The sequence below is a fragment of the Microchirus variegatus genome (assembly GCF_963457635.1).
Source record: "Microchirus variegatus genome assembly, chromosome: 20".
Taxonomy (NCBI): Eukaryota; Metazoa; Chordata; class Actinopteri; order Pleuronectiformes; family Soleidae; genus Microchirus; species Microchirus variegatus.
The window spans coordinates 19,973,940-19,999,549 of NC_139821.1; the positions used below are offsets into that span (position 1 = coordinate 19,973,940).

At 40.9% G+C, this 25,610-nt stretch overlaps 1 protein-coding gene across 1 annotated transcript; it reads left to right on the forward strand.

The window, feature by feature from the left end:
* Positions 1-458: 458 nt before the first annotated feature.
* Positions 459-18,462, forward strand: LOC310941852 (vomeronasal type-2 receptor 1-like; the record flags this gene model as incomplete). The annotated part of the gene is made up of 19 exons (XM_083907100.1): positions 459-506; positions 1,625-1,781; positions 3,940-3,980; positions 4,424-4,554; positions 4,701-4,995; positions 5,116-5,202; positions 5,378-5,647; positions 7,319-7,525; positions 7,598-7,873; positions 8,140-8,367; positions 8,457-8,580; positions 12,398-12,678; positions 12,819-12,905; positions 13,087-13,356; positions 14,106-14,312; positions 14,391-14,666; positions 17,049-17,276; positions 17,353-17,476; positions 17,552-18,462. The coding sequence occupies 19 exons, from the start codon at positions 459-461 to the stop codon at positions 18,460-18,462; spliced, it is 4,248 nt and encodes a 1,415-aa protein (XP_083763226.1).
* Positions 18,463-25,610: the final 7,148 nt, after the last annotated feature.

The following is a 25,610-nucleotide window of genomic DNA, read 5'->3' on the forward strand; positions in this document are numbered from 1 at the left end:
TACCTTTTACAAAGCAGATATTTGTCAACATGAAATAGGACAGACACAGGATTTACCAGTAAAAATAATTATGGTTCCACTCCCGGTTAAAGAGAGTCAGGAGTCAACTGCTCAAGTATAAGGGTAGGTCACACTAAATATTTGAGATTTTCACTTGTAGAAGCTGAAATTTGTGTTATTCTCAAACTGCATACATGTTTCCTGTATTTTTTGGATGTGTTCCAATAAAGTGATTAAGAAATAACATTACATTGTATAGTCCATAAAGTGCCTGTGGTTACCATTTTCTTCAATCAAAACAAGAGAGCGCCACCGACTCAACCCTCAAGAGTTGTGAGACATGGAGCATGCACAGTTGGTATGGTCCACATAGGTTCTTGGTGGATTATGGTCAGTCTGTTGGTGATATAGACAACAGCTCATTATTTGGTAGTCAATTTGTCACTCAGGTTGCGACAATGAGTGTCCTGCAGCTCACAGTCCACGAGAGGAGCAAATGTCCTATTGTGAACTGTATTTTCCAGTTCCCCAAACCACTCTTTGGTCCCGACTCACCCTTGACTCCCGACTCACCCTTTATCTGAGAAAGACTGATCTAAACATTAATGATGATGTAAGCTCGCCTGCGTTCCTCTCCACCTGGGACTTCCACTACTTACTTTGTCTTCGTCTCCGCCACTTCGTCTCCTGTTTCCTGTGTGACACGGAAGATCGCCAGCATTCACTCTCAGCCTGGGGCTTCCTCTACTCACCTTGGGCTACGCTCCTCGCCCAGCTGCATCGGCGTTCCTTCATAGGCTCACTCACATACAGTTAGCACGTTCGCTCACGGTTTTCCTTATTTAAATAAATATTATTTAAGTTTTACTCTGGTGTCGTGTCCGTCTGTCTGTAACTGGGTCTAGCTTCTAGCTCGTTCATCTCTCCATAAAGAGAGACGTAACAATAGTATCTCAATATATTGACTTAGTATCTCAAAATAATGAGATAGTATCTCAATATATTGACTTAGGCCTGTTTATGTTTCCTCATATGCAAAGCAACAGAAGCAAGTGGGCGAGACTTTGCAGACCTAAATGGATACCGATACCATCATTGAAGACTATTATAGATGTGGATTCACAAATCGTGAAATGACATTACACAATGTCTAAGTCTTTGGACTCTAGAGAGAAAGCTACAAAGGAACCAGCTTTGGGAAGAAGAAATAAGACAGATGAAGCTGAAGTTTGCATCCTTCATTGACCAACAGCAACACAAATCTGGCACGGATACAGTGTTGGCTGGCTGGGATAGTAACCGACAAAGAAACTGTGCACCAATTGATGTGACTGATGGACAGAAATGGAGTGGATCTGCATGCACGTAACCGTTTGAGTCAACCAGTTGAGGGCCAAACTACATATGGCATATAGATTGTTACGATAAATTAAAGCCATATGGCATATGCATCAGTGGTTGCATAGATGGCTTTTCTGTGGCCTGAAGCATACAAAACTAACAGTGACCCTCATACTATCACTGGTTATATTATTGATGCTGTGACCGAACAGAATGGATGTCCACAAAAAGTCAGGTTAGATATCGGCACTGAGAACACACATGTTGCACTCTCCCAAATAAGAAGGACGAGTTAGCGGCGCTGACCCGGAATGAGAGGGAGTACCGGCACGGCAGCATCATACTGTTCACGGAGACATGGCTCACCGATGCGATCCTGGACACGGTCACCGCGCTGGACGGATTCCAGCTGATACGAGCACATAGGACGGCGAAGAGTGGTAAGGCACTTGCCTGGTGCTCGCTGGTTTTCCACGATGGATTTAGCCAGCGTATTCAACCAGGTTCATGTAGCAGAGACAGATCATTCTGCACTCCGTTTGGCCTCTTTCAATTCCCTTTGGCCTGTGCAACACCCCTAGCACTTTCCAACGGCTCATGCAGAGGATTTTTGCTGACCAACAATGCCAGTCATAGCTTTTATATCTCAACGACATTGTTTTTTTCTTCCACTGTTGAGCAACACCTGGAGAGGTTGGAAGTTGTGCTGGGGTGGTTGTAACAGGAGGGGTTGAAGGCAAAGGGGCATGTGATCTCCGATAAGGGTGTCTCCACAGACCCCAGTAAGGTGAAGGCGGTAGCCCTTTGGCGAGCCCCAAGTACCATCTCAGAACTGTGGTCATTTCTAGGTTTTGCTAGTTATTACCGTCGTTTTGTAGAGGGTTTTGCCAAGCTGGTTGCCCCTCTCCATAGGTTGGTGGCTGTGTTGGGGAATAATGCTTCAAGGAGGAATGAGGCTGCAGTTGCTGGGAGCTGGACCAATTAGTGTCAGCAGAGTTTTGAAGCTCTCAAGGCCAAGCTCACTACGGCACCTGTCCTAGAGGTGGATGCAAGCTATGGTGGCTTGGGGGCTGTCTTGTCACAGGAGCAAGGTGGTAGGTGAGGCCCATAGCCTATGCCAGTCGAGGGCTGAGGCCCACTGAATGCAATATGGCAAATTATAGCTCCATGAAATTTGAGTTTTTGTCACTCGTGGGCTATGACAGAAAAATTTAGGGAGTGTCTGCTTGGCCTACAGCTCACAGGAGCAAGGTGGTAGGGTAAGGCCCATAGCCTATGCCAGCCAAGGGCTGAGGCCCACTGAATGCAATATGGTAATGTCTATCTCAGCCTGCATTGACACTTTGTCAATGGGACTGCTTGGTTGAAAGAAACAAGGTTCTTTATAGTCAGATTTTCCGCCAGGAGCACCAAACCTGTTTACAGAGAGGTTGAGGATTGCAGCCGAGCGCGGGAAAAGGAACTATGACCAGCGTGTCCAAGATGCTCCACTGGAGGAAGGTCATAAAATCCAAGACATTTGGGGTCCTGCTGTCTTTAAAATGTTGAGAGCACCGAAAGAGGGAGGTACGTTTATACTGTTGCGCCTGCCAGTGACCACACCAAAACCAAGCAGGTCCATCGCACACTTTTAAAAGCTGTGCCAGGAGACGTCACTCCAGATCAGCTGTTGGACCTGTCATCTGTTGCTGCCTCCACTGGGCTAGATCCTATGCTGACACTTGGCCCTGGTGCGTTTCCAGCAGCCATGCACCCTAACCCAGTTGAGGAGGTGGTGCCACGATTGAAACGCTCAACTGCAGGCCAACACTCTAATGTTCACCATCTGCCTCAACCGGTGGGAGTCGGTGCATAGGCGTTAACAACCCCTCCCGGTCCTGTGTCTGCCTTTTCAGGCCTTGGAATTAACTAATTTAAGTGGTCCATCGTCGTGAGGCACTTTCCAGAAGCCCATGTGTATGAAAGCACCAGAAATATTGTGACAACATACGAATAACACTGGCTTAGGAATGATAACATTAAGGTAACCATATAGCACCTACGATTAAGAAATGTAAGGAGTTACTATGCTCACAGTGTTATCAAGGAGATTATGTAACGATGAGGCTTTGACGTAGCTTTCCACTGATGTGAATAAACTATACAGAAATACTATAACAAGAATATACTGTAAACACGACTGCAACACAATACACTGTATGTTTCTTACTAATGTTATATGTCCTTCCTTTACATCTGCCCGGAATACCCCTATTGAACTTGTGGCCTTCTATAATACCTTGGCATCACAATGAAAGCCTTTCTCTTCAACCCACATTTTAAAGAAATAGCAATTAAACATGGGTTTCTTCTTCAGAAACAAATCCACACCTGGTCACACCCTGGATAGATCACCAGTCCATCACAGGGCCATATACAAGACAAACAACCATTCACTCTCACACTCACACCAACGGTCAGTTTACCTGTCCAATTTACCTAAGTTCCTGGTATTTTTATTAATTTATTTTTTTATTCAATTGATACTTTGCACATTTCCTTAATTGTTGTGTTGTCTGTCTGTAATTCTGTGTTGTATTGTTTTCGTGTCCTTGACAGGCCAGAGGAGCACAGTCTTTCGCAAAGGCATGCGGTCGCATGTAAGCTTGACTCAACAGGCACTTATGATTGTCTACATCTCATCCTGTATAACGTCAATCTTGGAGAAAACTGCAATGAGTTATAGTTAAAGAAAGTTTGCAGTGATAGCGAACAAACACAAGGTTACGCCACAGACAAAGTCATAAGTTAAATTTATGTTATTGTTGGATTTGCCATATCGTGAATTCCTGGGGGGACTGTGGGGTGAGATTTATTTTGGATCCTGCCCCAAGAGCTTCACTTCCTCCTCTGCACTGATGGGTGGTGATAAAGTATTAAACATGTGGCCTACTACAAATCAAGAAGACCACACTCAGAAAAGTAAGTTAACAAGAGGACAATCATGAGGGCATTTTCAGACACCAGCCTCATCTTCCTAATGTATTTCTGCTTCTCCTCTGCTTTCTCCTTCTCACTTGGTTCCTCCTCTTGTCACTCAAAGGGACCGTTTTATTTAAATGGGATGCACAAAGCTGGAGATGTGATTGTAGGTGGACTGTTTACAGTCCACTTCATTTCAAATGATCCTGATCTGTCTTTTACCTCAGAACCACAACAGCCTTACTGCTATAGGTGAGTCTGTGAAAAAACAGCACAAAGCTTCAAATAATATGATTAATGGTCTAGGTATTTAACTGACTGAACTATTACTATGTAGTGTTGTAACATATGCAGTTACTATATCATCTATTTTAATTTGTAAACACTCATGTTGTTAGTTTTGATATTATAGGATTCAGACAGGCTCAGACCATGGCCTTTGCTATTGATGAAATCAACAGAAACTCCAACCTGCTGCCTAATGTGACTCTGGGATACAGTCTGTATGATAACTGCTTTCAACTAGGAATTGGATTTCGTGCAGCACTGACCTTAGTCAGTGGTCAAGAAGAGCAAGTTACATTAGAGGAGAACTGTGTGGGAACTCCTCCAGTCATAGGGATTGTGGGTGATTCTTCTTCCTCAAATACTGTTGCCATATCCACAGTCTTAGGGTTGTACAGAGTGCCTCTGGTAAGTTTTTTGTCTTTCAGCTGATTTGGAATTAATTAGCAAATTTATGAAACTGTTATGAATAATTAAGCTTCAAAATGTTACAAATTTGGTGTTTGTTTTATTGATACATTTTTGCAGGTCAGTTATTTTGCCACATGTTCCTGCCTGGGTGACAGGCAAAAGTTTCCATCCTTCTTTAGGACGATCCCAAGTGATGCTTTTCAGGTGAATATTAATCTGCAAAGTAAAAATGCATCAAGGACCATTCCTGTTTAGTCATGTTATGTGTTTCATTCACACAGTTGTGTGGTGTCAGAAAAACACTTAAGCGAATTAACTTTTTTTAGTGAAAGATTATTCCAGCCTGTGCACTAATTCCTCTGCTCTGTCTCCACAATAGGTGAATGCTATGATTCAGATTCTAAAACACTTTGGTTGGACTTGGGCAGGTCTGCTCATCAGTGATGATGATTATGGAGTCCATGCTGCCCGATCCTTTCACTCTGATCTGGGTCCAGCTGGTGGAGGTTGTCTGGCGTACACAGAGATTTTGCCCTGGGGTGATGACCCTGCTGAACTAAGGAGAATAGTGGATGTGATGAGGAAATCTACAGCTCGAGTGGTGATTGTGTTTGCAAATAAGGGTCTCATGATTAATCTCATGAAAGAGGTCAGTCCTGAAAAACATGAAGCAAATACCTTTTAGTCTTGAAAACAGATTTCATTAAAGTCTTGTAAAAGCTAAGAGCTAAGATTACTTACTATGACAACTTTCAAACACAGATTTGTGTATGGGCATCAACTCTGGAAATTTCACTTTAGGTAGATTCAAGATTCAAAGAGTTTATTGTTGTATGTACAGTAAGAAAAACATGTTTTGCTATCTGTAAAAAAATGCAGAGTATATGTGCATGTTGATGTGCAAAAGAAGCTTAATTTGCATAATAGTAGTAGGGGCTTGAGGTGAGTGATACATGTCCATTTTTATAACTCTATCAGCTGTTTAGGAGTCTGTTGGCAGTGGGAAAGGAGTTCTTGAGTCTGTGTGTCTGTGCTGTGGCTGGAGGTCTCAAAGCGGTGTAGGAGGTGTTAAAATCATCCGGCAGAGCTGATGGTGCTGGAGCTGGCCCTGTTATGTGGCCTTGCCACATCCGCTCGGTGCCGGCAGTAGAATAGAAGCTGTCCAGCTTCTCGCTGTACTGCCCTTTTCTCAGTCCGTATTCGCAGTTTTGTACTCTTCTCTACTTGTCTTATTGCCTGATCTGAATGCAAGAGAGTGAGTACACAATATGTGTTGTAGCTGACTGTTAATCCAGGGCTTCTGTTTGAGGAATTTATTGATTTGTGTGATGAGCATGATGCTGTCAAGTGCTAATGTACGCAGTCACAAACTCAGCATAATCCTGTATGCAGACAGAAGAGTCCTCCAGAGTGGCTGCAGCTTTCAACACATTCGTCTATGTGAGCAAAACAGTTCTGCAGGATGCTCTCAGTCTCTAGGGTCCATTGACATGTTTGGTGACAGGGTTTGATTGTTTCAGTCTCTGTCTGTAAGCCGGTTACATGAACAGGCTGATGTGGTTTGACTGTCGGAAGTGGGGGTGGGGTACAGCCCTGTATGCACTGTTTATGTTACTGTATACATGGTCCAGGGTGTTCTTGTCACAGGTGGGAATGTCCACGTGTAATATTTGGGAAGAACAGTCCGTAAGTTGCACTGGTTGAAGTTGGAGTTTGCTCAGTGGTGCCGTGGAGTTAGCTCGCGACAGGATGTAAACTGTGGTCAAAAAGGTTGCAGGAAATTCCCTTGGTAGATAGAAGGGAAGGCATTACAGCAGTAATAATTCCACGTCTGCTGAACAGTAATTCTGAGCAGTCTGTACATCTCAACACCATGAGTTGTTGATAATTGCACACACACCTCCCCCTTTAGCCTTACTGGAGGCTGTGGTCTGGTCTCTTGCTAAACCATGCATTCCAGGACTTCGTCTGAAAGCCAGGTCTCAGTGAATATAAGAGAGTCCGCCCTTCTTCCTTCTCTGTTTCTGGAGTGTGGCTCAGTGCTTCAGGGCCTTCCTGGGAGTGGTAGCTGCAGCGGTGGTGATGGCTGCCGGGAGGGACAATGACTTAAAGCTCCGGTGGTATAAAACCAGTAAAGTGTGAGTTGCCGATATTCCAGTAGTGCCTGTCGGTTGTAAGTTGCAGTGCACAACACTTCCAATACGAAAAGAGTAGAAAACACATAAAAAACAAGAAAAATCTGGCATTCGAGAGCAGAGCAAGCAAACACGTCTGGTAAAAAAGTATGAATTAATACACTTGTGGTAATTCAATGGTACAGGTGGTGAGACAGAATGTGAAAGAAATGCAGTGGATTGCCAGTGAAGCCTGGACATCAGTTGAAGCGCTCCAGACTCCTCACCTCATGCCGTACCTGGGTGGAACACTGGGTATTCACATCCGTCGTGGACAAATACCAGGACTCAGTGACTTCCTGTTACAAATTCGTCCTGATCTACACCACAATAACACAGATGGGAACAGCATGGTGAGAGTTTGCCTCAGACTGGGTATTTTGTATTATATACTGGCTTTAATACACACAATTATTGTCTTACAGGTGAATCAGTTTTGGGAACACACATTTCAGTGTAGATTTGCACCACCTTCAGCAGGTTGGGTGGAAGCTGGAGGAAAATTATGCACTGGACAGGAAGTTAAAGAGAATGTGGAAAATGAATTGATGGATGTTTCAGACCTCAGGTCAGAGTATAATGTGTATAAGGCTGTGTACGCTCTGGCGTATGCTCTTGATGACATGCTGCAGTGTGAGCCAGGGAGAGGACCTTTCAGCAACAACACCTGTGCTCATTTACAAAGACTGGAGCCATGGCAGGTGTGATATCAGTTTAAGCTCAACTCTTAATTTCATTTGTACTTCTTGTTGACTGTGAAGTGTAAATAAATAATATAATAAATTCTACTTTTGGCATTTTTATATTTAATTTATTTAATTTAGTTCTGCAATCAGTTATTCAAAACTTAAATGTGGTTTGTGAATATTAGACACTGCTGTGTTTATTGTGGTAGTAAGTTGTCTTTAATCCAATAGTAAATGTTATTTTTTGGTTTTGCTTTTGTCCCTAATTTGGAGTTTCATAGATTATGTATTACATGGAAACAGTCAATTACACCACATCATTTGGTGATCAAGTGTCATTTGATGAAAATGGTGATGCCTTACCAATATATGACATCATGAACTGGGTGTGGCTCCCTGATGGAAAAACTAAAGTTCAGAGAGTGGGTGAGGTTAAGAGGTCAGCCTTCAAAGGAGAAGAACTCACACTGGATGAAGACAAAATCTTCTGGAACTTTGAATCCAAACAGGTTATTTAATACTTGTTCAAACTACCATCTCTATACCTCAACCATTATAGCTAACTCTCATGAATATTGATTTTTTTTTTTCCACACAGGCTCCTCGGTCAGTGTGCAGTGAGAGTTGTCCTCCAGGTACCCGCATGGCCAGAAAGAAGGGGGAACCTGAGTGTTGTTTTGACTGTGTCCCTTGTTCAGAGGGAAAGATCAGCAATATGACTGGTCAGTGTGAAGTTTTAAACACCACAGTTCAGAGATGTTGTATAAACATGTATCTCATAACTTTCCCTATGTTCTCAGACTCCATGGAGTGCACCAGTTGTCCAGAAGATTTCTGGTCCAGCCCCCAGCGTGACCATTGTGTTCCTAAGAAAACAGAGTTCCTCTCCTACCATGAGCCTCTGGGTATCTTCTTGACAACCACCTCATTGTTGGGCACATTTATCTGTGTTGTTGTTCTGGGCATCTTCATCCATTATCGCAGCACACCTATAGTTCGTGCTAACAATTCAGAACTCAGTTTCCAGCTGTTGCTGTCACTTAAACTCTGTTTCCTCTGCTCGTTGCTTTTTATTGGACGACCCAGATTATGGACTTGCCAACTAAGACATGCAGCATTTGGCATCAGCTTTGTGCTTTGTGTCTCATGTATCCTGGTGAAAACCATGGTGGTTCTGGCTGTGTTCAGGGCCTCCAAACCTGGAGGTGAGTCCAGTCTGAAGTGGTTTGGTACTGTGCAGCAGAGAGGGACAGTTCTGGTTCTGACATCTGTTCAAGCAGCAATCTGCACTGCCTGGCTTGTCTCTGCTTCACCAGTGCCTCATAAAAACACTCAGTATCAAAGTTACAAGATAGTTTATGAGTGTGCAGTTGGGTCCACAGTTGGTTTTGCAGTTTTACTTGGTTATATTGGTTTACTGGCCATCCTCAGTTTTTTGTTAGCTTTTTTAGCAAGGAATCTTCCAGACAGTTTCAATGAGGCCAAGCTCATCACTTTCAGCATGTTGATCTTCTGTGCAGTGTGGGTGGCCTTTGTCCCTGCTTACATCAGCTCACCAGGCAAATATGCAGATGCTGTGGAGGTATTTGCCATCCTGGCCTCAAGTTTTGGCCTCTTGGTGGCACTGTTTGGACCCAAATGTTATATAATCATGTTGAGACCAGAGAGAAACACAAAGAAAGCTATTATGGGTCGAGGCATTGGGTCATAAAGAAGAGAGAATGTTTCTGCAATCATCTGTAAAGGGGCTGCAAATGTCACACAAAATAAAAACTTTACTTAATAATATGATACAAATAAAACTTCAGAACTGGTACGAACCAGGGGAATCTGAGTGTTTAATTTAAACAAAGCAACCTGAAGCCTCGTGGTGGGTGTTGATGCAATGTGATTTTTGCCCATGTGCTCTGAATGTCAAAGTGAGAAATTAAATTTCCAATTTTACTCAGTGAAGCGGGGAGGCGAGCCCCTAGTGGGCTTTCGGTTCTGGTGTCAAGTACTAGTTGTTGCATGTGAAAAAAATTACAGTTTGCTTAGTCTCGCGATAATAAAATTGACGCTGTTAAAATGGGTTTGTGTTACCGCCTTTAATAACGCGTTAAACTGACAGCATTAATAATGATTTTGTCATTTTGTCAAAATGGAGCACTAAACTTGAAGATACACTGAATACTGAACCGCAAATGTAAAACATACTGACTTTTAAATGATCAGTCAAACAGTAATGAAGGATCTGTCTTTTCAACATGCAGTTTACAAAATAAAACTTGTAAAAAAACTAATATCCACCTAATCCTTCACCAGGAACATTCTCTGTACTCCACATATCTGGTCCTTCAATTTAAAACTAAATAGGATATGTTAAGGGTTTTTCACTTTGGGCCATAAGATTTAAACCAATATCTGACAGAAACATCTTTATGTAGCAGCCCATCACTATATTGCCTTTTTACGGAGCCCCTAAAGGGACATGGAGGAAAAAAAAAACATTTGCGTTATCTTGCAAAGGTTTGCGTTATCTCGAAAAGTTTGCTCTATTCTATGCCATGATGCCATTCTACTTGTGGGCACTTCCTAACAGAGGTTTATAGCACCAAATAGTAGAATAGCCAACCCACTACTGACATCTACTGTTAGAAATAAGTACTGTCTTGTCCAAGTACAGTACCTGAGGTTTAGAATCAGTGAGTTTCCCTCCATTTACACAAGTGTTTTAAAGATGTAACACTTCTGCATTAAAATATCAAAAAACAATAAGTCTCATGTTATAATGGCATGTCATGTACTTATAATTGGCATAACATGTCCAGTGCTTAAATTCATAGAAATCCATGTTTCTATTCAAGGTACATGGTCACATTTTAATGACGCAATCCTCAAAACAAACCCTCAATGAAAAACTGCATGTTTTTCATGACTTTTAGCTACCATATATGTTTTATTGATTGTATTTATCACTCAGGGATCACAATGACTTGATGCAATTTGCTGCATTTTCTGCCAAGTAAGTAAACCAACCAAAACAACAATTCTCATGATCTAACTCTGTGTAATTAGTGTTAACTAAGTTATATAGTATGTATCATTGCTGCAATAATATATGTAATAGTGACAGGACTGATGTTATTTAGTAGATTACTTACTAAAGCCAAAATATTTCCATTGTTTTGTAAATCCATAGAAATCTATGTTGACTGAAGATAATGAACCATTTCATTCATTGCATTTCATGACATCTGCTTTGTTTTAGATTTACATAGACTTTGGCTTTAAAAATTACCATGAAAAACTTTAAAACGCTCCTCAGTGTGACGCCACAGTTCTGATGGTCCTGCAGATATTTCACAACAAAAGCAAATAGTGACAGAACCAATAGTTTGCTAACATCCAGACCTCCAACATGCCTCTCCTCTTTAAATGTTCTCTCCCAAACCTTATTATATATATATATATATATATATATATATATATATATATATAAATATATAATATATATATTATATTATTATTATATTTTGGCAGAAGAGGCCGTTAAATAGGCCCTCACCATTTGACTTAAACAAATACCTGTTCCTTCCTGCTATTTACTGCAGGCCATGTGCAACTCTCAGCAGAGATGGGTATAAAGCGAGAAGGCTCACTCTAAAAACAATGTTGTTCAGGTCTACACTATGTAAAAGATATGACGTGACAATAGCCGACAATTATTAGCAACGAAATACAGTATGTTGACATATATTTCATGTCATTCATTTCTGTCAACAATGCCATGCAAATTTTAGAGAAACCTGCACCCAAAACATACAACATTTAAGTCATCTTTATATGACATTCAAAATACACATTTAAATATGGTCATGCACATTTTAGACAAATTTAATCTTTACGATCATTCATGCTATTAACATGGACTTAAAGAGATGTTATCATTATTTCGTTGTACAAATTACTGGGGAATAGGATTTAGTTTTTTAGCTTCTTCAGCTTCACTTCCTCCTCTGCACTGATGGGTGGTGATTAAACAACATGGGCACCTGTAAATCAATAAAATGTGGTGATATCATGATAAGACTGCACTCAGAAAAGGGGATGAACCAGAGCAAAGTCATGAGGGCATGTTTAAACACCAGCCTCCTCTTCCTAATTTTGTATTTCTGCTTTTCCTCTGCTTTGTCCTCCTCTCTTTATTCTTCCTCTTGTCAGTTACAGGGGCAGTTTCATCTTAATGGGATGCACAAAACTGGAGATGTGATTCTTGGTGGGATTTTCCTAATTCATTTCTTTTCAGCTGATCCTGACCTGTCTTTTACCTCAGAGCCACAACAGCCTCACTGCTATGGGTGAGTCTGAGGGAAACAACACAAAGCTGATAAAAGCGAAGTGTATTAGTATATTGTGCTTTTGAATCTATATGGGTTAATGTTACATATTTACAGTGTGAATATATACTATTTTTATTTATTTTTTGCCATCACATTTTATTATTATTATTATGGTTGAATTATTTACTTTTGTGTGTTAAAAGTTTTGATATTGTAGGATTCAGAAAGGCTCAGACCATGGCCTTTGCTATTGATGAGATCAACAGAAACTCCAACCTGTTGCCTAATGTGACTCTGGGATACAGTCTGTATGATAACTGCCTTCAACTAAGAATTGGATTTCGTGCAGCACTGTCCTTAGTCAGCGGTCAGGAAGAGCAAGTTACATTAGAGGAGAACTGTGTCGGAACTCCTCCAGCCCTAGGGATTGTGGGTGATTATACCTCAACAAGCACTATTGCCATATCCACGGTCTTAGGTTTGTACAGAGTGCCACTGGTAAGTTTTTGTCATTCAATCAAGAAATGGTTATTTAATTGCAAATGTATGAAATTGTTGAGTCATCAACTGTGAAAGTACTTTAAAAATCCACCAAACTGTTTTGTTTGTTTAGGATATATGGTCTGTGTGTTTTGCAGGTCAGTTATTATGCCACGTGTTCCTGCCTGAGTGACAGACAAAAGTTCCCATCTTTCTTTAGGACGATCCCAAATGATGCTTTTCAGGTGCAAATCTGTGGATTAAATACATCATAATAATATTATCTAAATATTTGTGGATATGTGTGTCATCTTATGTTTCTCATTGACAGAGTTATAGTGTTGGATATACATCACTTAAAGCAGGATTTCTAGTGAAAGATGATTCCAGCCTGTGCACTAATCCCTCTGCTCTGTGTCTGTAAAGGTGAATGCTATGATTCAGATTCTAAAACACTTTGGTTGGACTTGGGCAGGTCTGCTCATCAGTGATGATGATTATGGAGTCCATGGTGCACGATCATTTCACTCTGATCTGGGTCCAGTTGGTGGAGGTTGTCTGGCTTATACAGAGATTTTGCCCTGGGGTGACGACCCTGATGAACTAAGGAGAATAGTGGATGTGATGAGGAAATCTACAGCTCGAGTGGTGATTGTGTTTGCACATGAGAGTAATGTGATCCAACTACTAAAAGAGGTACCTCCCTTGAATACTCTACTTAGAAGTAAAGGAAACATTTAAGTGATTCATATTATGTTAAGACAAATAAAACACTATGCTAGTATCAAATCATCCACATACAACTCAGTCCTCAGTTATTCGCCGTTTATGGGGATGCCTTTCATAATGTCGATCTGCCAAATCCATTTTGCAAGTATATAGATATGTAGCAATGAGAGAAGCAGTGACATAGTATGCTGCAACCTTGTTGTCTACAAGAGTATTTTTTATAAACCACCAGGTCACAGAGTTTAAAGCTTTCTCTATGTCTGCTCTAACATTAGAGCTTGTATTTTAGGTCCATATATGTGATTCATTATGTGCAGCCAATATGCAATAATAATGTAGGTTTGGTCTGATAGGTATGAATAATTTGCAGAAGGATCATCTTCCACTCACTGAGCAACTCTGACTCTAGTCATTATTGAGAAGTGAAACTGAGCTGAATGAGCCACATTCCAATCTGTCTTATTATTATTATTATTAGTAGTAGTAGAAGTATTACTTTTATTAATTCTACTAATAATAATAATAAAAATGTCTTATTATTGTGCCTGTAATTTGTTAAAGCTGTTGTAGGAGGGTTTTACAGTAAGACAGCATACCATTACATTTTTCTTGTAATACTATAAATACAGATTTGTTTATTAAATCATCTGAGGATCCTAGAATACACTTTACTGATATGAAAGTATGAATTAATATACTAATAATGTAATGTACAGGTGGTGAGGCAGAATGTGACAGGCCTACAGTGGATTGCCAGTGTAGGCTGGACATCCGCTGCTGTGCTCCAGACTCCCCACCTAATGCCGTACCTGGGTGGAACACTGGGCATCTCCGTCCGTCGAGGAGAAATACCAGGACTCAGTGATTTCTTGTTACGAATACGTCCTGACGTCCATCACAGCACCATCGGTGGAAACAAGATGGTGAGCATTTCCTTCAGATTTGGTATTTGTAAGACAAATATATTGGAAATTATTTTTAAAAAATGAACTACATTGCAGGTGAATCAGTTTTGGGAACACACATTTCAGTGCAGATTTGTACCACCTCCAGCAGGTTGGGTGGAAGCTGGAGGAGAATTATGCACTGGACAGGAAGTTATAGAGAATGTGGAGACTGATTTCTTTGATGTTTCAAACCTCAGGCCAGAGTATAATGTGTATAAGGCTGTGTATGCTCTGGCGTATGCTCTTGATGACATGCTGCAGTGTGAGCCAGGGAGAGGACCTTTCAGCAACAACAACTGTGCTCATTTACAAAGACTGGAGCCATGGCAGGTGAGATATCAGTTTACACTCAACTCTTGATTTGACATAATCCTTCGTATTTTTTTTTTGGTGAGTGAAGTGTAAAGAAACCCTGGTAAAATTCTCTCTGCAGGAATCACTGCAATGCCAATGCTGGAATATAAACATTTAACTCAATCATTAGTTTATGTTCATGTTTACACTTGAGTGTACTTAACTTAGGTTTGAGTTTGAAAGAGTACATATTATGCGATATATATGCCTATTCAGACCCCCAACGGTGCCGGGCTCTGTGTTAGTCAGCTGCCAAAAACAACAGTGATAACAAACATGGCAATACACGCACTATCTTTCATTTTTAGTCCGACAGCAACAACTGGCTTCATTTAGCACATAATTTGTAGGGCAGACAGGCAAATTACATCAATCAATCAATCAATCAATCAATCATTACATCAACAATGGATTCCATTTAACTTGCGTTCGTGACTCAAAGACATTAACAGCAGAATACATTTCTGGAAAATATACCAAAAGGATCAGTCACTTAATCAAGAAATAGCAGAAGTTCTTGATCCCAAGCTGCTCCCTGATATCATCAAACTGGCTATTTTTACTTGTTTTGATTGAAAGACAGATCTCTAGTGGCAAAATTGAAATACGTTTGCATTTAAAGTTTAGTAAGAGAAATGTGTTGAAAGAGACCCACAAAGACCATCAGCAGCAGCATCGAATTAATGACGTACAACATCGTAAAACATTTAGCCGCAATTTTAGCACCTCTACTTGGCAACACACCTCACCAATTCCCAGAACTTTGCAATCAAAGCAAAGGGGATTAAAATAGACCCAGAGAAAAACCATTGTGTCGTATGATGTAACATCCCTTATGCATACCCACTGCAGAAGCAGTGAAAATGACAAATGGCTCATGGAAAACACCACCTTCTCTGAGAGGACCAACTTCACCTCCAGACCAGATCTTCTCCTTGCTTGAACTCTGCCTGACCACCATTTACTTCCAACATATCACTTCCATTATAACATCAAAAAGTTTTTTTTTTCAGAAACATGGGTGTATTATGGGGTCTCCTGTATCACCCATAGTGGCCACATGGAAGAGGTAGAAAGAAGAGCCTTGGCCTCATACACTGGTACTGCACCTAACCACTGCTTCAGAGACATGGACAACACCTGGGTCATGTATCAGAACACAGGAATTCTGAATACTTTAATTATTAAAAAGCATAGACAGGAACATCAAATTCACCCCTGAGGATGTCAGAGGCAACACCTTTAACCTTCTGACTTACCTTAACACTGAAATATACAAGAAACGTACCCACATAGACCTGCAGCACATTGGCAACTCATTTATCATTATTTTTTTGTTGACACAGTTGACATCCCTAACAAACAACATGGAAGTCAACTTTATCTGAAACTCAAATTACACATTAAGCCATGGTCATGCACATTTTAGAGAAACTGAATCTTTATGACCATTGATAATGTTATCATGGCCTTGAAGATATTATCATTGTTCCATTGTACAAATCGGTGTCGGATTAGGTTTTGTTTGGGCCCTGTCCCAACAGCTTCCCTTCCTCCTCTGCACTGCAGCTGACTGTATACAGGCATAGACAAAGTAAACAAGCAGCTTTATTTAGCTCACATTTATAGGGCGGGTAAACTTTTTAACAATGGATTCAATTTATTTTGCAATTGTGGCTCAAAGACTATAACAGCAGGATATATATATATATATATACATATATATATTACCATTTTCATTTAAGTTGATTGAAAGTTGATTAAATTTAGCAAAAAAAATCCAACGATAAAGTATAAACTGTAGTATTAACATTGCTATGATCATTTCAAACAACAAATCCATTATAAAACACACACACACAGTTTGTAGTCCCAAATCTCCTAATATCCTAGTATTTCCTAATTGGGACAACAAATCGTTGATGACTGAATGCTGAGAAAATCCAGCAGCAATGTGATCTGTTAATGAAAGTGAATGAATTGGTGAATTTGTTGACAGGAACAGGTTGAGGGTGTACCGGTTAGGATATGGTTAAAAATGAAGTTTAACCACTGGCTCTTCATCACCTTGTCATGGTCATTTGGCAGTGATTAAAGAGAGACCTTGCCCAACCATTTTCTGGAAGAATTCTGAGAGAATTATGTGCTGTGTAGTGTATGCTTGTTAACATGGCAGAATTTTTACCACCAAAAACCTATATAATGCACTGCAAGAAAAGAATATACTGAAAAAAACATATTATGTTCTCTTCTAATAATGGATCCGGCTGTGTTTACTGTGGTCATTATTTATCCCTAACACAACCGAAATTGTGAGTTTTTTCATTTTTTGTTTGTTTTTTTCTTTTTCTTTCTTAGATGATATATTACTTGGAAAAAGTCAACTTCACCACAAAATTTGGTGATCAAGTGTCATTTGATGAAAATGGTGATGCCTTACCAGTATATGACATCATGAACTGGGTGTGGCTCCCTGATGGAAGAACTAAAGTTCAGAGAGTAGGTGACGTTAAGAGGTCAGCCTTCAATGGAGAAGAACTCACACTGGATGAAGACAAAATCTTCTGGAACTTTGAAGCCAAACAGGTAACTTCTTACTTTTTCAGACAACCAACTCCAATTAGTTTTTACAGATGAGTCGAACAGATTTCTCTCCACACAGCCTCCTCAGTCAGTGTGCAGTGAGAGCTGTCCTCCAGGTACCCGCATGGCCAGAAAGAAGGGGGAACCTGAGTGTTGTTTTGACTGTGTCCCTTGTTCTGAGGGAGAGATCAGCAATATGACTGGTGAGTGTAAAGTATTAAACAGCACAGTTCATAGATGTTGTAACATGTATCTCATCACTTTCCCTCTTTTCTCAGACTCCATGGAGTGCACTAGTTGTCCAGAAGATTTCTGGTCCAGCCCCCAGCGTGACCATTGTGTTCCTAAGGAAACAGAGTTCCTCTCCTATCATGAGCCTCTGGGTATCTTCTTGACATTTACCTCACTGTTGGGCACATTTATCTGTGTTGTTGTTCTGGGCATCTTCATCCATCATCGCAGCACACCTATAGTTCGTGCTAACAATTCAGAACTCAGTTTCCAGCTGTTGCTGTCACTTAAGTTCTGTTTCCTCTGCTCATTGCTCTTCATTGGACGACCTAGATTATGGACTTGTCAACTAAGACATGCAGCATTTGGCATCAGCTTTGTGCTTTGTGTCTCATGTATCCTGGTGAAAACCATGGTGGTTCTGGCTGTGTTCAGAGCCTCCAAACCAGGAGGGGAGTCCAGTCTGAAGTGGTTTGGTGCTGTGCAGCAGAGAGGGACAGTTCTGGTTCTGACTTCTGTTCAAGCAGCAATCTGCACTGTCTGGCTTGTCACTGCTTCACCAGTGCCTCATAAAAACACCCAGTATCACAGTGACAAGATAGTTTATGAGTGTGCAGTTGGGTCCAGAGTTGGTTTTGCAGTTTTACTTGGTTATATTGGTTTACTGGCTGTCCTCAGTTGTTTGTTAGCTTTTCTAGCAAGGAATCTTCCAGACAGTTTCAATGAGGCCAAACTCATCACTTTCAGCATGCTGATCTTCTGTGCTGTGTGGGTGGCCTTTATCCCTGCTTACATCAGCTCACCAGGCAAATATGCAGATGCAGTAGAGGTATTTGCCATTCTGGCCTCCAGTTTTGGCCTCTTGGTGGCACTGTTTGGACCCAAATGTTACATAATTCTGTTGAGACCAGAGAGAAACACAAAGAAAGCCATCATGGGTCGAGATGCTGGGTCATAAGTATCGTAAGAGCCAGAATGACTCATTATTAACACAATATTAATGTAAATGCTCCGATATTAAACTACTTGTTTATTAAACATGTAAAAACATTCTCCATTCTCTGTCACTGGTACCTGCAGCCTTACAGCACAAGTCTGTTCTTCTGTCTGTTCTTCTCTACTTTATTTCTCCATCAGTAGGATTGTTTTCCATCCATGGAAGATGCATTTGCAGGATAAATACATCACAGCTTTCTAGCAAACCAAAAGAAATAGTGTTGGAACAGCTGTAGTTACCCAAAAGTGAACTGGTAAACCACTGATAAAGTGCTGGTAACATTACTGGGTTTGAGGTGGAATGTTGCCAACTATGGCCCCAAATGTCATTGAGCCATTATTTTAGACACGCCTAAAAACATTTTGAACAATTACACTGGAAAGAAAAAGTTTCCAGTCATTGGTCAATACAACTTTAATCCACAGTTATATTTTTTTTTTCATGTTCTCAGTCACAATTTTATACTGGAGATGTGTAAAGAGGAGACACCTTGAATTGGTTTTACAGCGACCTTTATATAGACAGAAATACTGCAAAAGTGAGCTTTTAACACTTTAAGACTCCCTTAATCATCATTATTTGGCAACACAATAGGAACACATTAATAGACTTTGCATGTGAACCTATACCTGGAACCACTGTACAGTAGGTCACCAGCATTGTTGCAAAGCTACAGTTTGGTTGACTTGAATTTGCTGAATTATCATCCGAGTCCAGCGACAGTTGGCTGCCTCATTTTCTCAGATTTGAGAACCTGAAACACAAAGTAACTGGCACCAACAGCACAAATGAACTTAATATAACTGAATGGCACTTGTGCACTTTTTCCTCCCATGTAACAAAACAACTGGTTTTCTTTGCAGCTATATGCTATGCTACCACTAGGCACTTCCTGTTTACGGATGTCGATGTTGTTTGTGTCAGTTCGTTCCAAAGAACAAAGGGTGAATAAACTGAACTGAAATAATTGGTTTTTCTCGCATTTCGGGAGCATGGTCGGCCTTTTATGACCTAATCCGCCTTACTGTTTCTGCTAAAAGATTCATGGTAAACCCTAGATGAAACGACAAATGTGTGGTTAAATATTACCAAGAACTAAACAGTAATCATTAGGCATCTGACATCATATTTATCTGCGTTCACACTTGGTAGATTTATCTGTTTGTCTTCGCTGGTAAAGCATGCCATGTAATATCTTTTAAGCATGTTTACAAAAGGTGACAGCACTAGTATATAGCTAGCTTGCTAATAAGCTAACAATCTTCCAATGTGCCTCCTCTTTAAATGCTCATGAGTAGCAGGTGTGCTACCACAATGTCCGACATCTGCTGTACAACACGTGCAGGTAATCCTCTTTAAATGCTCATGAGTAGCAGGTGTGCTACCACAATGTCCGACATCTGCTGTACAACACGTGCAGGTAATCCTTTAACGGTACTGCATAGAGACCAACACCAAACATTAAGTGAAATGTTTAAGTGAACTACCCCCTTATCGTGGTGGAGTGGTTTGAGTATCCATATGATCCTAGGAGCTATGTTGCCCAAGGTGAGAGGCGGCGAGCTGGTGTGGGCTTGCTGATAGCTCCCCAGCTCAGCCGCCATGTGTTGGAGTTCAGAATGAAAGGGTCGCGTCCCTCTGCCTTCGGGTGGGAGGTAGGTATCTCACTGTTGTTTCGGCTTACGGGCCGAACAGCAGTGCAGAGTACCCGGCCATTTTGGAGTCTCTGGAAGGAGTACTGGAAAGTGCTCCAACCGGGGACTCCATATTTCTGTTGGGAGACTTCAACGCACACATGGGCAATGACAGTATGACATGGAGGGGCGTGATTGGGAGGAATGGCCTACCCGATCTGAACCCGAGTGGTGTTTTGTTACTGGACTTCTGTGCTAGTCACAGTTTGTCCATAACGAACACCATGTTCAAGCATAAGGGTGTCCATCAGTGCATGTGGCACCAGAGATGCTGCCTCAGGTGGAGGAGTTTAAGTATCTTGGGGTCTTGTTCACGAGTGAGGGAAGGATGGAGCGTGAGATTGACTGGCGAATCGGGGCAGCGGCCGCAGTAATGCGCTCGTTGTATCGGTCTGTTGTGGTGAAGAAAGAACTGAGCCGAAAGGCAAAGCTCTCGATTTACTTGTCAATCTACGTTCCTACCCTCACCTATGGTCATGAACTTTGGGTTATGACCGAAAAAACAAGATCCCGGATACAAGCGGCTGAAATTAGTTTTCTCCGCAGGTGGCGGAGTGCTCCCTTAGAGATAGGGTGAGGAGCTCTGTCACCCTGCAGGAGCACGGAGTAGAGCCGCTGCTCCTCCACATCGAAAGGAGCCAGCTGAGGTGGCTCAGGCATCTGTATCGGATGCCTCTTGGACGCCTCCCTCGGGAGGTGTTCCGGGCATGTCCCACCAAGAGGAGACCCAGAGGAAAACCCGAGACTTGGCTTGGGAACACCTTGGGGTCCCCCCGGAAGAGCTGGAGGAAGTGTCTTGCGAGAGGGAGGTCTGGGCGTCCCTTCTCAGACTGCTGCCACCGCAACCCGGCCCCGGATAAGTGGTAGAAGATGGATAGATGGAACTGTGCAACTCTCAACAGAGATGGTTAGAAGAGAAGATAACTCACTTTGTGAAAGTCAATATTATTCAGCTCGAGTGTGAAAGACATTTGCAGTGACAACAACCAATAATTATCAATTGTTAATGAACCGGCAACTAATTAAATCCAAACATAAAACATGGGAATCAACTTTTTACAAAATTCCAACACATTAAACCATGGTCATGCACATTTTAGAGAAACTGAATCTTTATGACTATTCATGATAATGAACATAGTTAACATAGGCTTGAAAAGATGTTATAATTATGTCTTAGTACAAGTAGGCAGAGTGCGTTTAGTCAAATAAAACCGGGGGGGTTTGTCAGTAAGACAACATAACATGTCCCCCCCCCCCCACCCGTACTTAGCTGGCGCCGGGACTGCCGCTCAGAAACGTTCAGAAACAAGTGCTGTCTGTCAGTATTGAATAGCCTAATAGCCATTTAGCAAAAATAGGGATAGGAAAACCAGAGGGGGGGGAATTGCCACCCACCCCCCCCTAACAAATCGCATCAGATGGGATTTAATTTGGGCCCTGCCCCTACAGCTTCACATCCTCCTATGCACTGCAGTGATGTTACAAGGTGAATCAACATGGGTGCAAATCAATAAAATGTGGCAATATTGTGATAAGACTGCACTTAGGACAGGAGACGAGCCAGAGGAAAGTCATGAGGGCATTTCTAGACACCAGCCTCATCTTCCTAATGTTGTACTTCTGCTTTTCCTCTTCTGTGTCCTCCTCTCTTTATTCCTCCTCCTGTCACTCACAGGGACAGTTTCATCTAAATGGGATGCACAAAAATGAAGATGTGATTCTAGGTGGACTGTTTACAGTCAACTTCGTTTCTACATATGCTGACCTGTCTTTTACCTCAGAGCCACAAAAGCCTAACTGCTATGGGTGAGTCTGTGAGTGAGGGAAACAGCATACAACTGATGAAAAGCAATGTTTATCAGTAGACTGCTTTTGAATATATATATATATACGTATATATATTCAAAAAGCAGTCTACGATAGACATTGCTTTTGAATATGTATATATATATATATATGTATAAAATCAACGTTAAATATTTACATTGTGAATTTATGTGATTTTTAAGAATCTTGCTTTTCTTCACCTTTTCATTGTTCTTTTCATTCCCATATATTATTATGTTGAGGAAGTTAGTTGGCTGCATTCCTAATATACAGTTGTGTAACGTATACATTAAGTAAATCATTGCTTTAAATGTGTAAACACTTGTGTTGTGATGTTAGTTTTCATGTTATAGGATTCCGACAGGCTCAGACCATGGCCTTTGCTATTGATGAGATCAACAGAAACTCCAACCTGCTGCCTAATGTGACTCTGGGATACAGTCTGTATGATAACTGCAACCAACTCGGAATTGGATTTCGTGCAGCACTGTCCTTAGTCAGTGGTCAAGAAGAGCAAACTACATTAGAGGAGAACTGTGTAGGAACTCCTCCAGTCCTAGGGATTGTGGGTGATTCTTCCTCGACTCGTACTATAGCAGTCTCTGCTATCGTAGGTTTGTACAGAGTGCCTCTGGTAAGTTTATCTCCTAATTTTGCTTTATTATTTTTTAACATCATTTAAGTGCTTATTTAAACATTAGAACCATGTTTTAGGATGCCCAGTCTGTGTGTTTTGCAGGTCAGTTATTTTGCCACATGTTCCTGCCTGAGTGATCGTCAAAAGTTTCCATCATTTTTTAGGACGATCCCAAGTGATGCATTTCAGGTGAATATGCATCTGCAAAGTGACAATGCATGAAGGACCACTCTTGTTTAGTCATGTTGTGTCTTATTTACAGATTTGTGTGGCGTCAGATATATAACCCTTAAAGACTGCGATTAACCCTTAGAGCAGATCTATGTCCCAGCTGCACCCATAGTAAATTGCTGTGGGAATAATACACAACTCCTTGTATGGACATCTTTGGTGTGTGTGTTTATAGGTCACATGTTGAGGCTTTAAAATTATTAAATATATATGTATATGTATATATGTGTATATATATATATATATATATAAACATTTTTTATGAATTTTTTTCCCGTCTTCTTATGTGTTGCTGAGTCAAAGTTATGATTCCTTTTATATCACACTTTTAGTCGTGATATAAAGTACCAATAATTGTACAGAAGTCAAAAAATAGATCATTTTTTTATTTTATTTTTATTCATAAAAACAAGCCAAGTGAACTTTGAACTGTGACATATTTCCAAATTTCACATATTCAATCCAATTTGAAAAAAAAATTAGTACTTTTTGCTCAGGTGCATTACTATAGTTGATGAAAAAGTTTTTCTTTTTTTCGACTTATTGTCTAGGTTGTGCTGAAAAAAGACACTCATGTATAATAATGTATATTCTTATAGCCTCTGCATATATGTTTTAACATAGGCTACGTTTACATGATGACGGTCTTAACGGAAGACGCAAAAGTGGCATTGCGTCTTCACTTTTTATTCCGCGCTTAGACGAGCGTTTTCAGGAGGAAAACTGCTGACGCAAAAGTGTATGGAATTCGATTGGGTATGCATGCCAGGCAGCTAGGTGGTGCTGTGATACACCGCTGCAAAAACCAAAACATAATAAGAAGTATTTTGTCTGCTCAGACGAAGAGGTGGAATTATTGCTTCTGGGGGCATAGCCCGCCATGTCATTTTATGTGGCCCGCGAGTGATGTTTTGGTTTTTGCAGCACAGATAAGAGAAGAAAGAAGATTCTATGCATGCACTCAGACATGGCGGTGTTGTGTGATAGCGTATCACAGCACCACCGAGCCGCCAGGCATGCATGCCCAATCAAATTCCACACACTTTTGCATCACCGTATGCACGCAGATTTCCTCCCAATAACATTTGTCTAAAGAAGGAATAAAAAGTGAAGAAGCAACGCAACTTTTGCGTCTTCTGTTCAGACCGCCATCATGTTAAAAATCATGAACCTGTTTAGCAGGATATCCTGTGAAAAATAACTCCAGTCTGTGCACTAATCCCTCTGTTCTGTGTCCACAGGTGAATGCCATGATTCAGATTCTAAAACACTTTGGTTGGACTTGGGCAGGTCTGCTCATCAGTGATGATGATTATGGAGTCCACGCTGCCCGATCCTTTCACTCTGATCTGGGTCCAGCTGGTGGAGGTTGTCTGGCTTACACAGAGATATTGCCCTGGGGTGACAACCCTGCTGAACTAAGGAGAATAGTGGATGTGATAAGGAAATCTACAGCTCGAGTGGTGATTGTGTTTGCACATAAGATCCACATGATCCAACTAATGGAAGAGGTCAGTCATAAATAATGTTACCTGTAATTTCTTCAAGCTTAGAGTAAGATTGCTTAGTTGTATTAATTGTTTAAAAAGCAAAATAATTCATATTACACATACAAGTACATGGATTTGTATGAAAAATACATTGAAGTTTTATGAATATGTTGAAATGAACATGAATTTAAAAGGCATTAATGTATTTAATGTATATGAAATAAATCAAAACTGAGTATCTGTTAGCCCACATAACTGAAACAATTGTAGTAGTTTGAACAATGGTTATCAATAGCAGGTCTTGGGATCTCTAGGGTTCTAACCCTAATCCAATGAGGTTTCCCAGTGTTTGTTATTATGTTAGCCCTACGCTAATGCTAATCATAGCCTCCCTAGTGCTCGCGTAATGGTGAATGGACACCGACTTGGTCGTTTCAGTATAACACCATGTGAACCATGTGAAAATGTCTCACCCACCGTGACGACAGCCTCTTCACTCCCACCTCCTCGCTTCCAGACAGCGAATCTACTGCTGTTGAGCCGCTGCCTGCCTGGTGTAGTGTGATAAATCAGCGAAAGTGCAGCATGATACATCAGAGAAAATAAAAATTCCTCCAAAAAATTTAAAAATCAAGGGTGCACACCATCGGGCCATGCTCAGACACAACTTGCTTAATAGATAGATGGAACTAGAGGTTTGGGAGTATGAATGAGTAGAAGGAGTTGAAAGATGCATTAAAATGTTGATATTTGATACATTTCTTGATGTATTCCTATGGAAAAAAAAACCTTACGGAAAATGTTGAATAATTCAGAAAATATTTTTATTCTAATGATATTTATAATTATTGAGTTGAACATGATAACGAATTGAATGGTTTACTATTATTGGGATTGCTTGTGCAACAATACCACTAAATAAACTTGTTATAATGCAATATACAGGTGGAGAGACAGAATGTGACTGGCCTGCAGTGGATGGCCAGTGAAGGCTGGTCATCAGCTGCTGTGCTCCAGACTCCTCACATCATGCCGTACCTGGGTGGAACACTCGGCATCGCCATCCGTCAAGGAGAAATACCAGGACTCAGGGAATTCCTGTTACAAATACGTCCTGACCTACATCACAACAACACAAATGGGAACAGCATGGTGAGAGTTTCACTCTGAGTACGAATTTGTGAAATTAATACACTGGAATAAATTAAAACAAAAGAATTCCCTTCC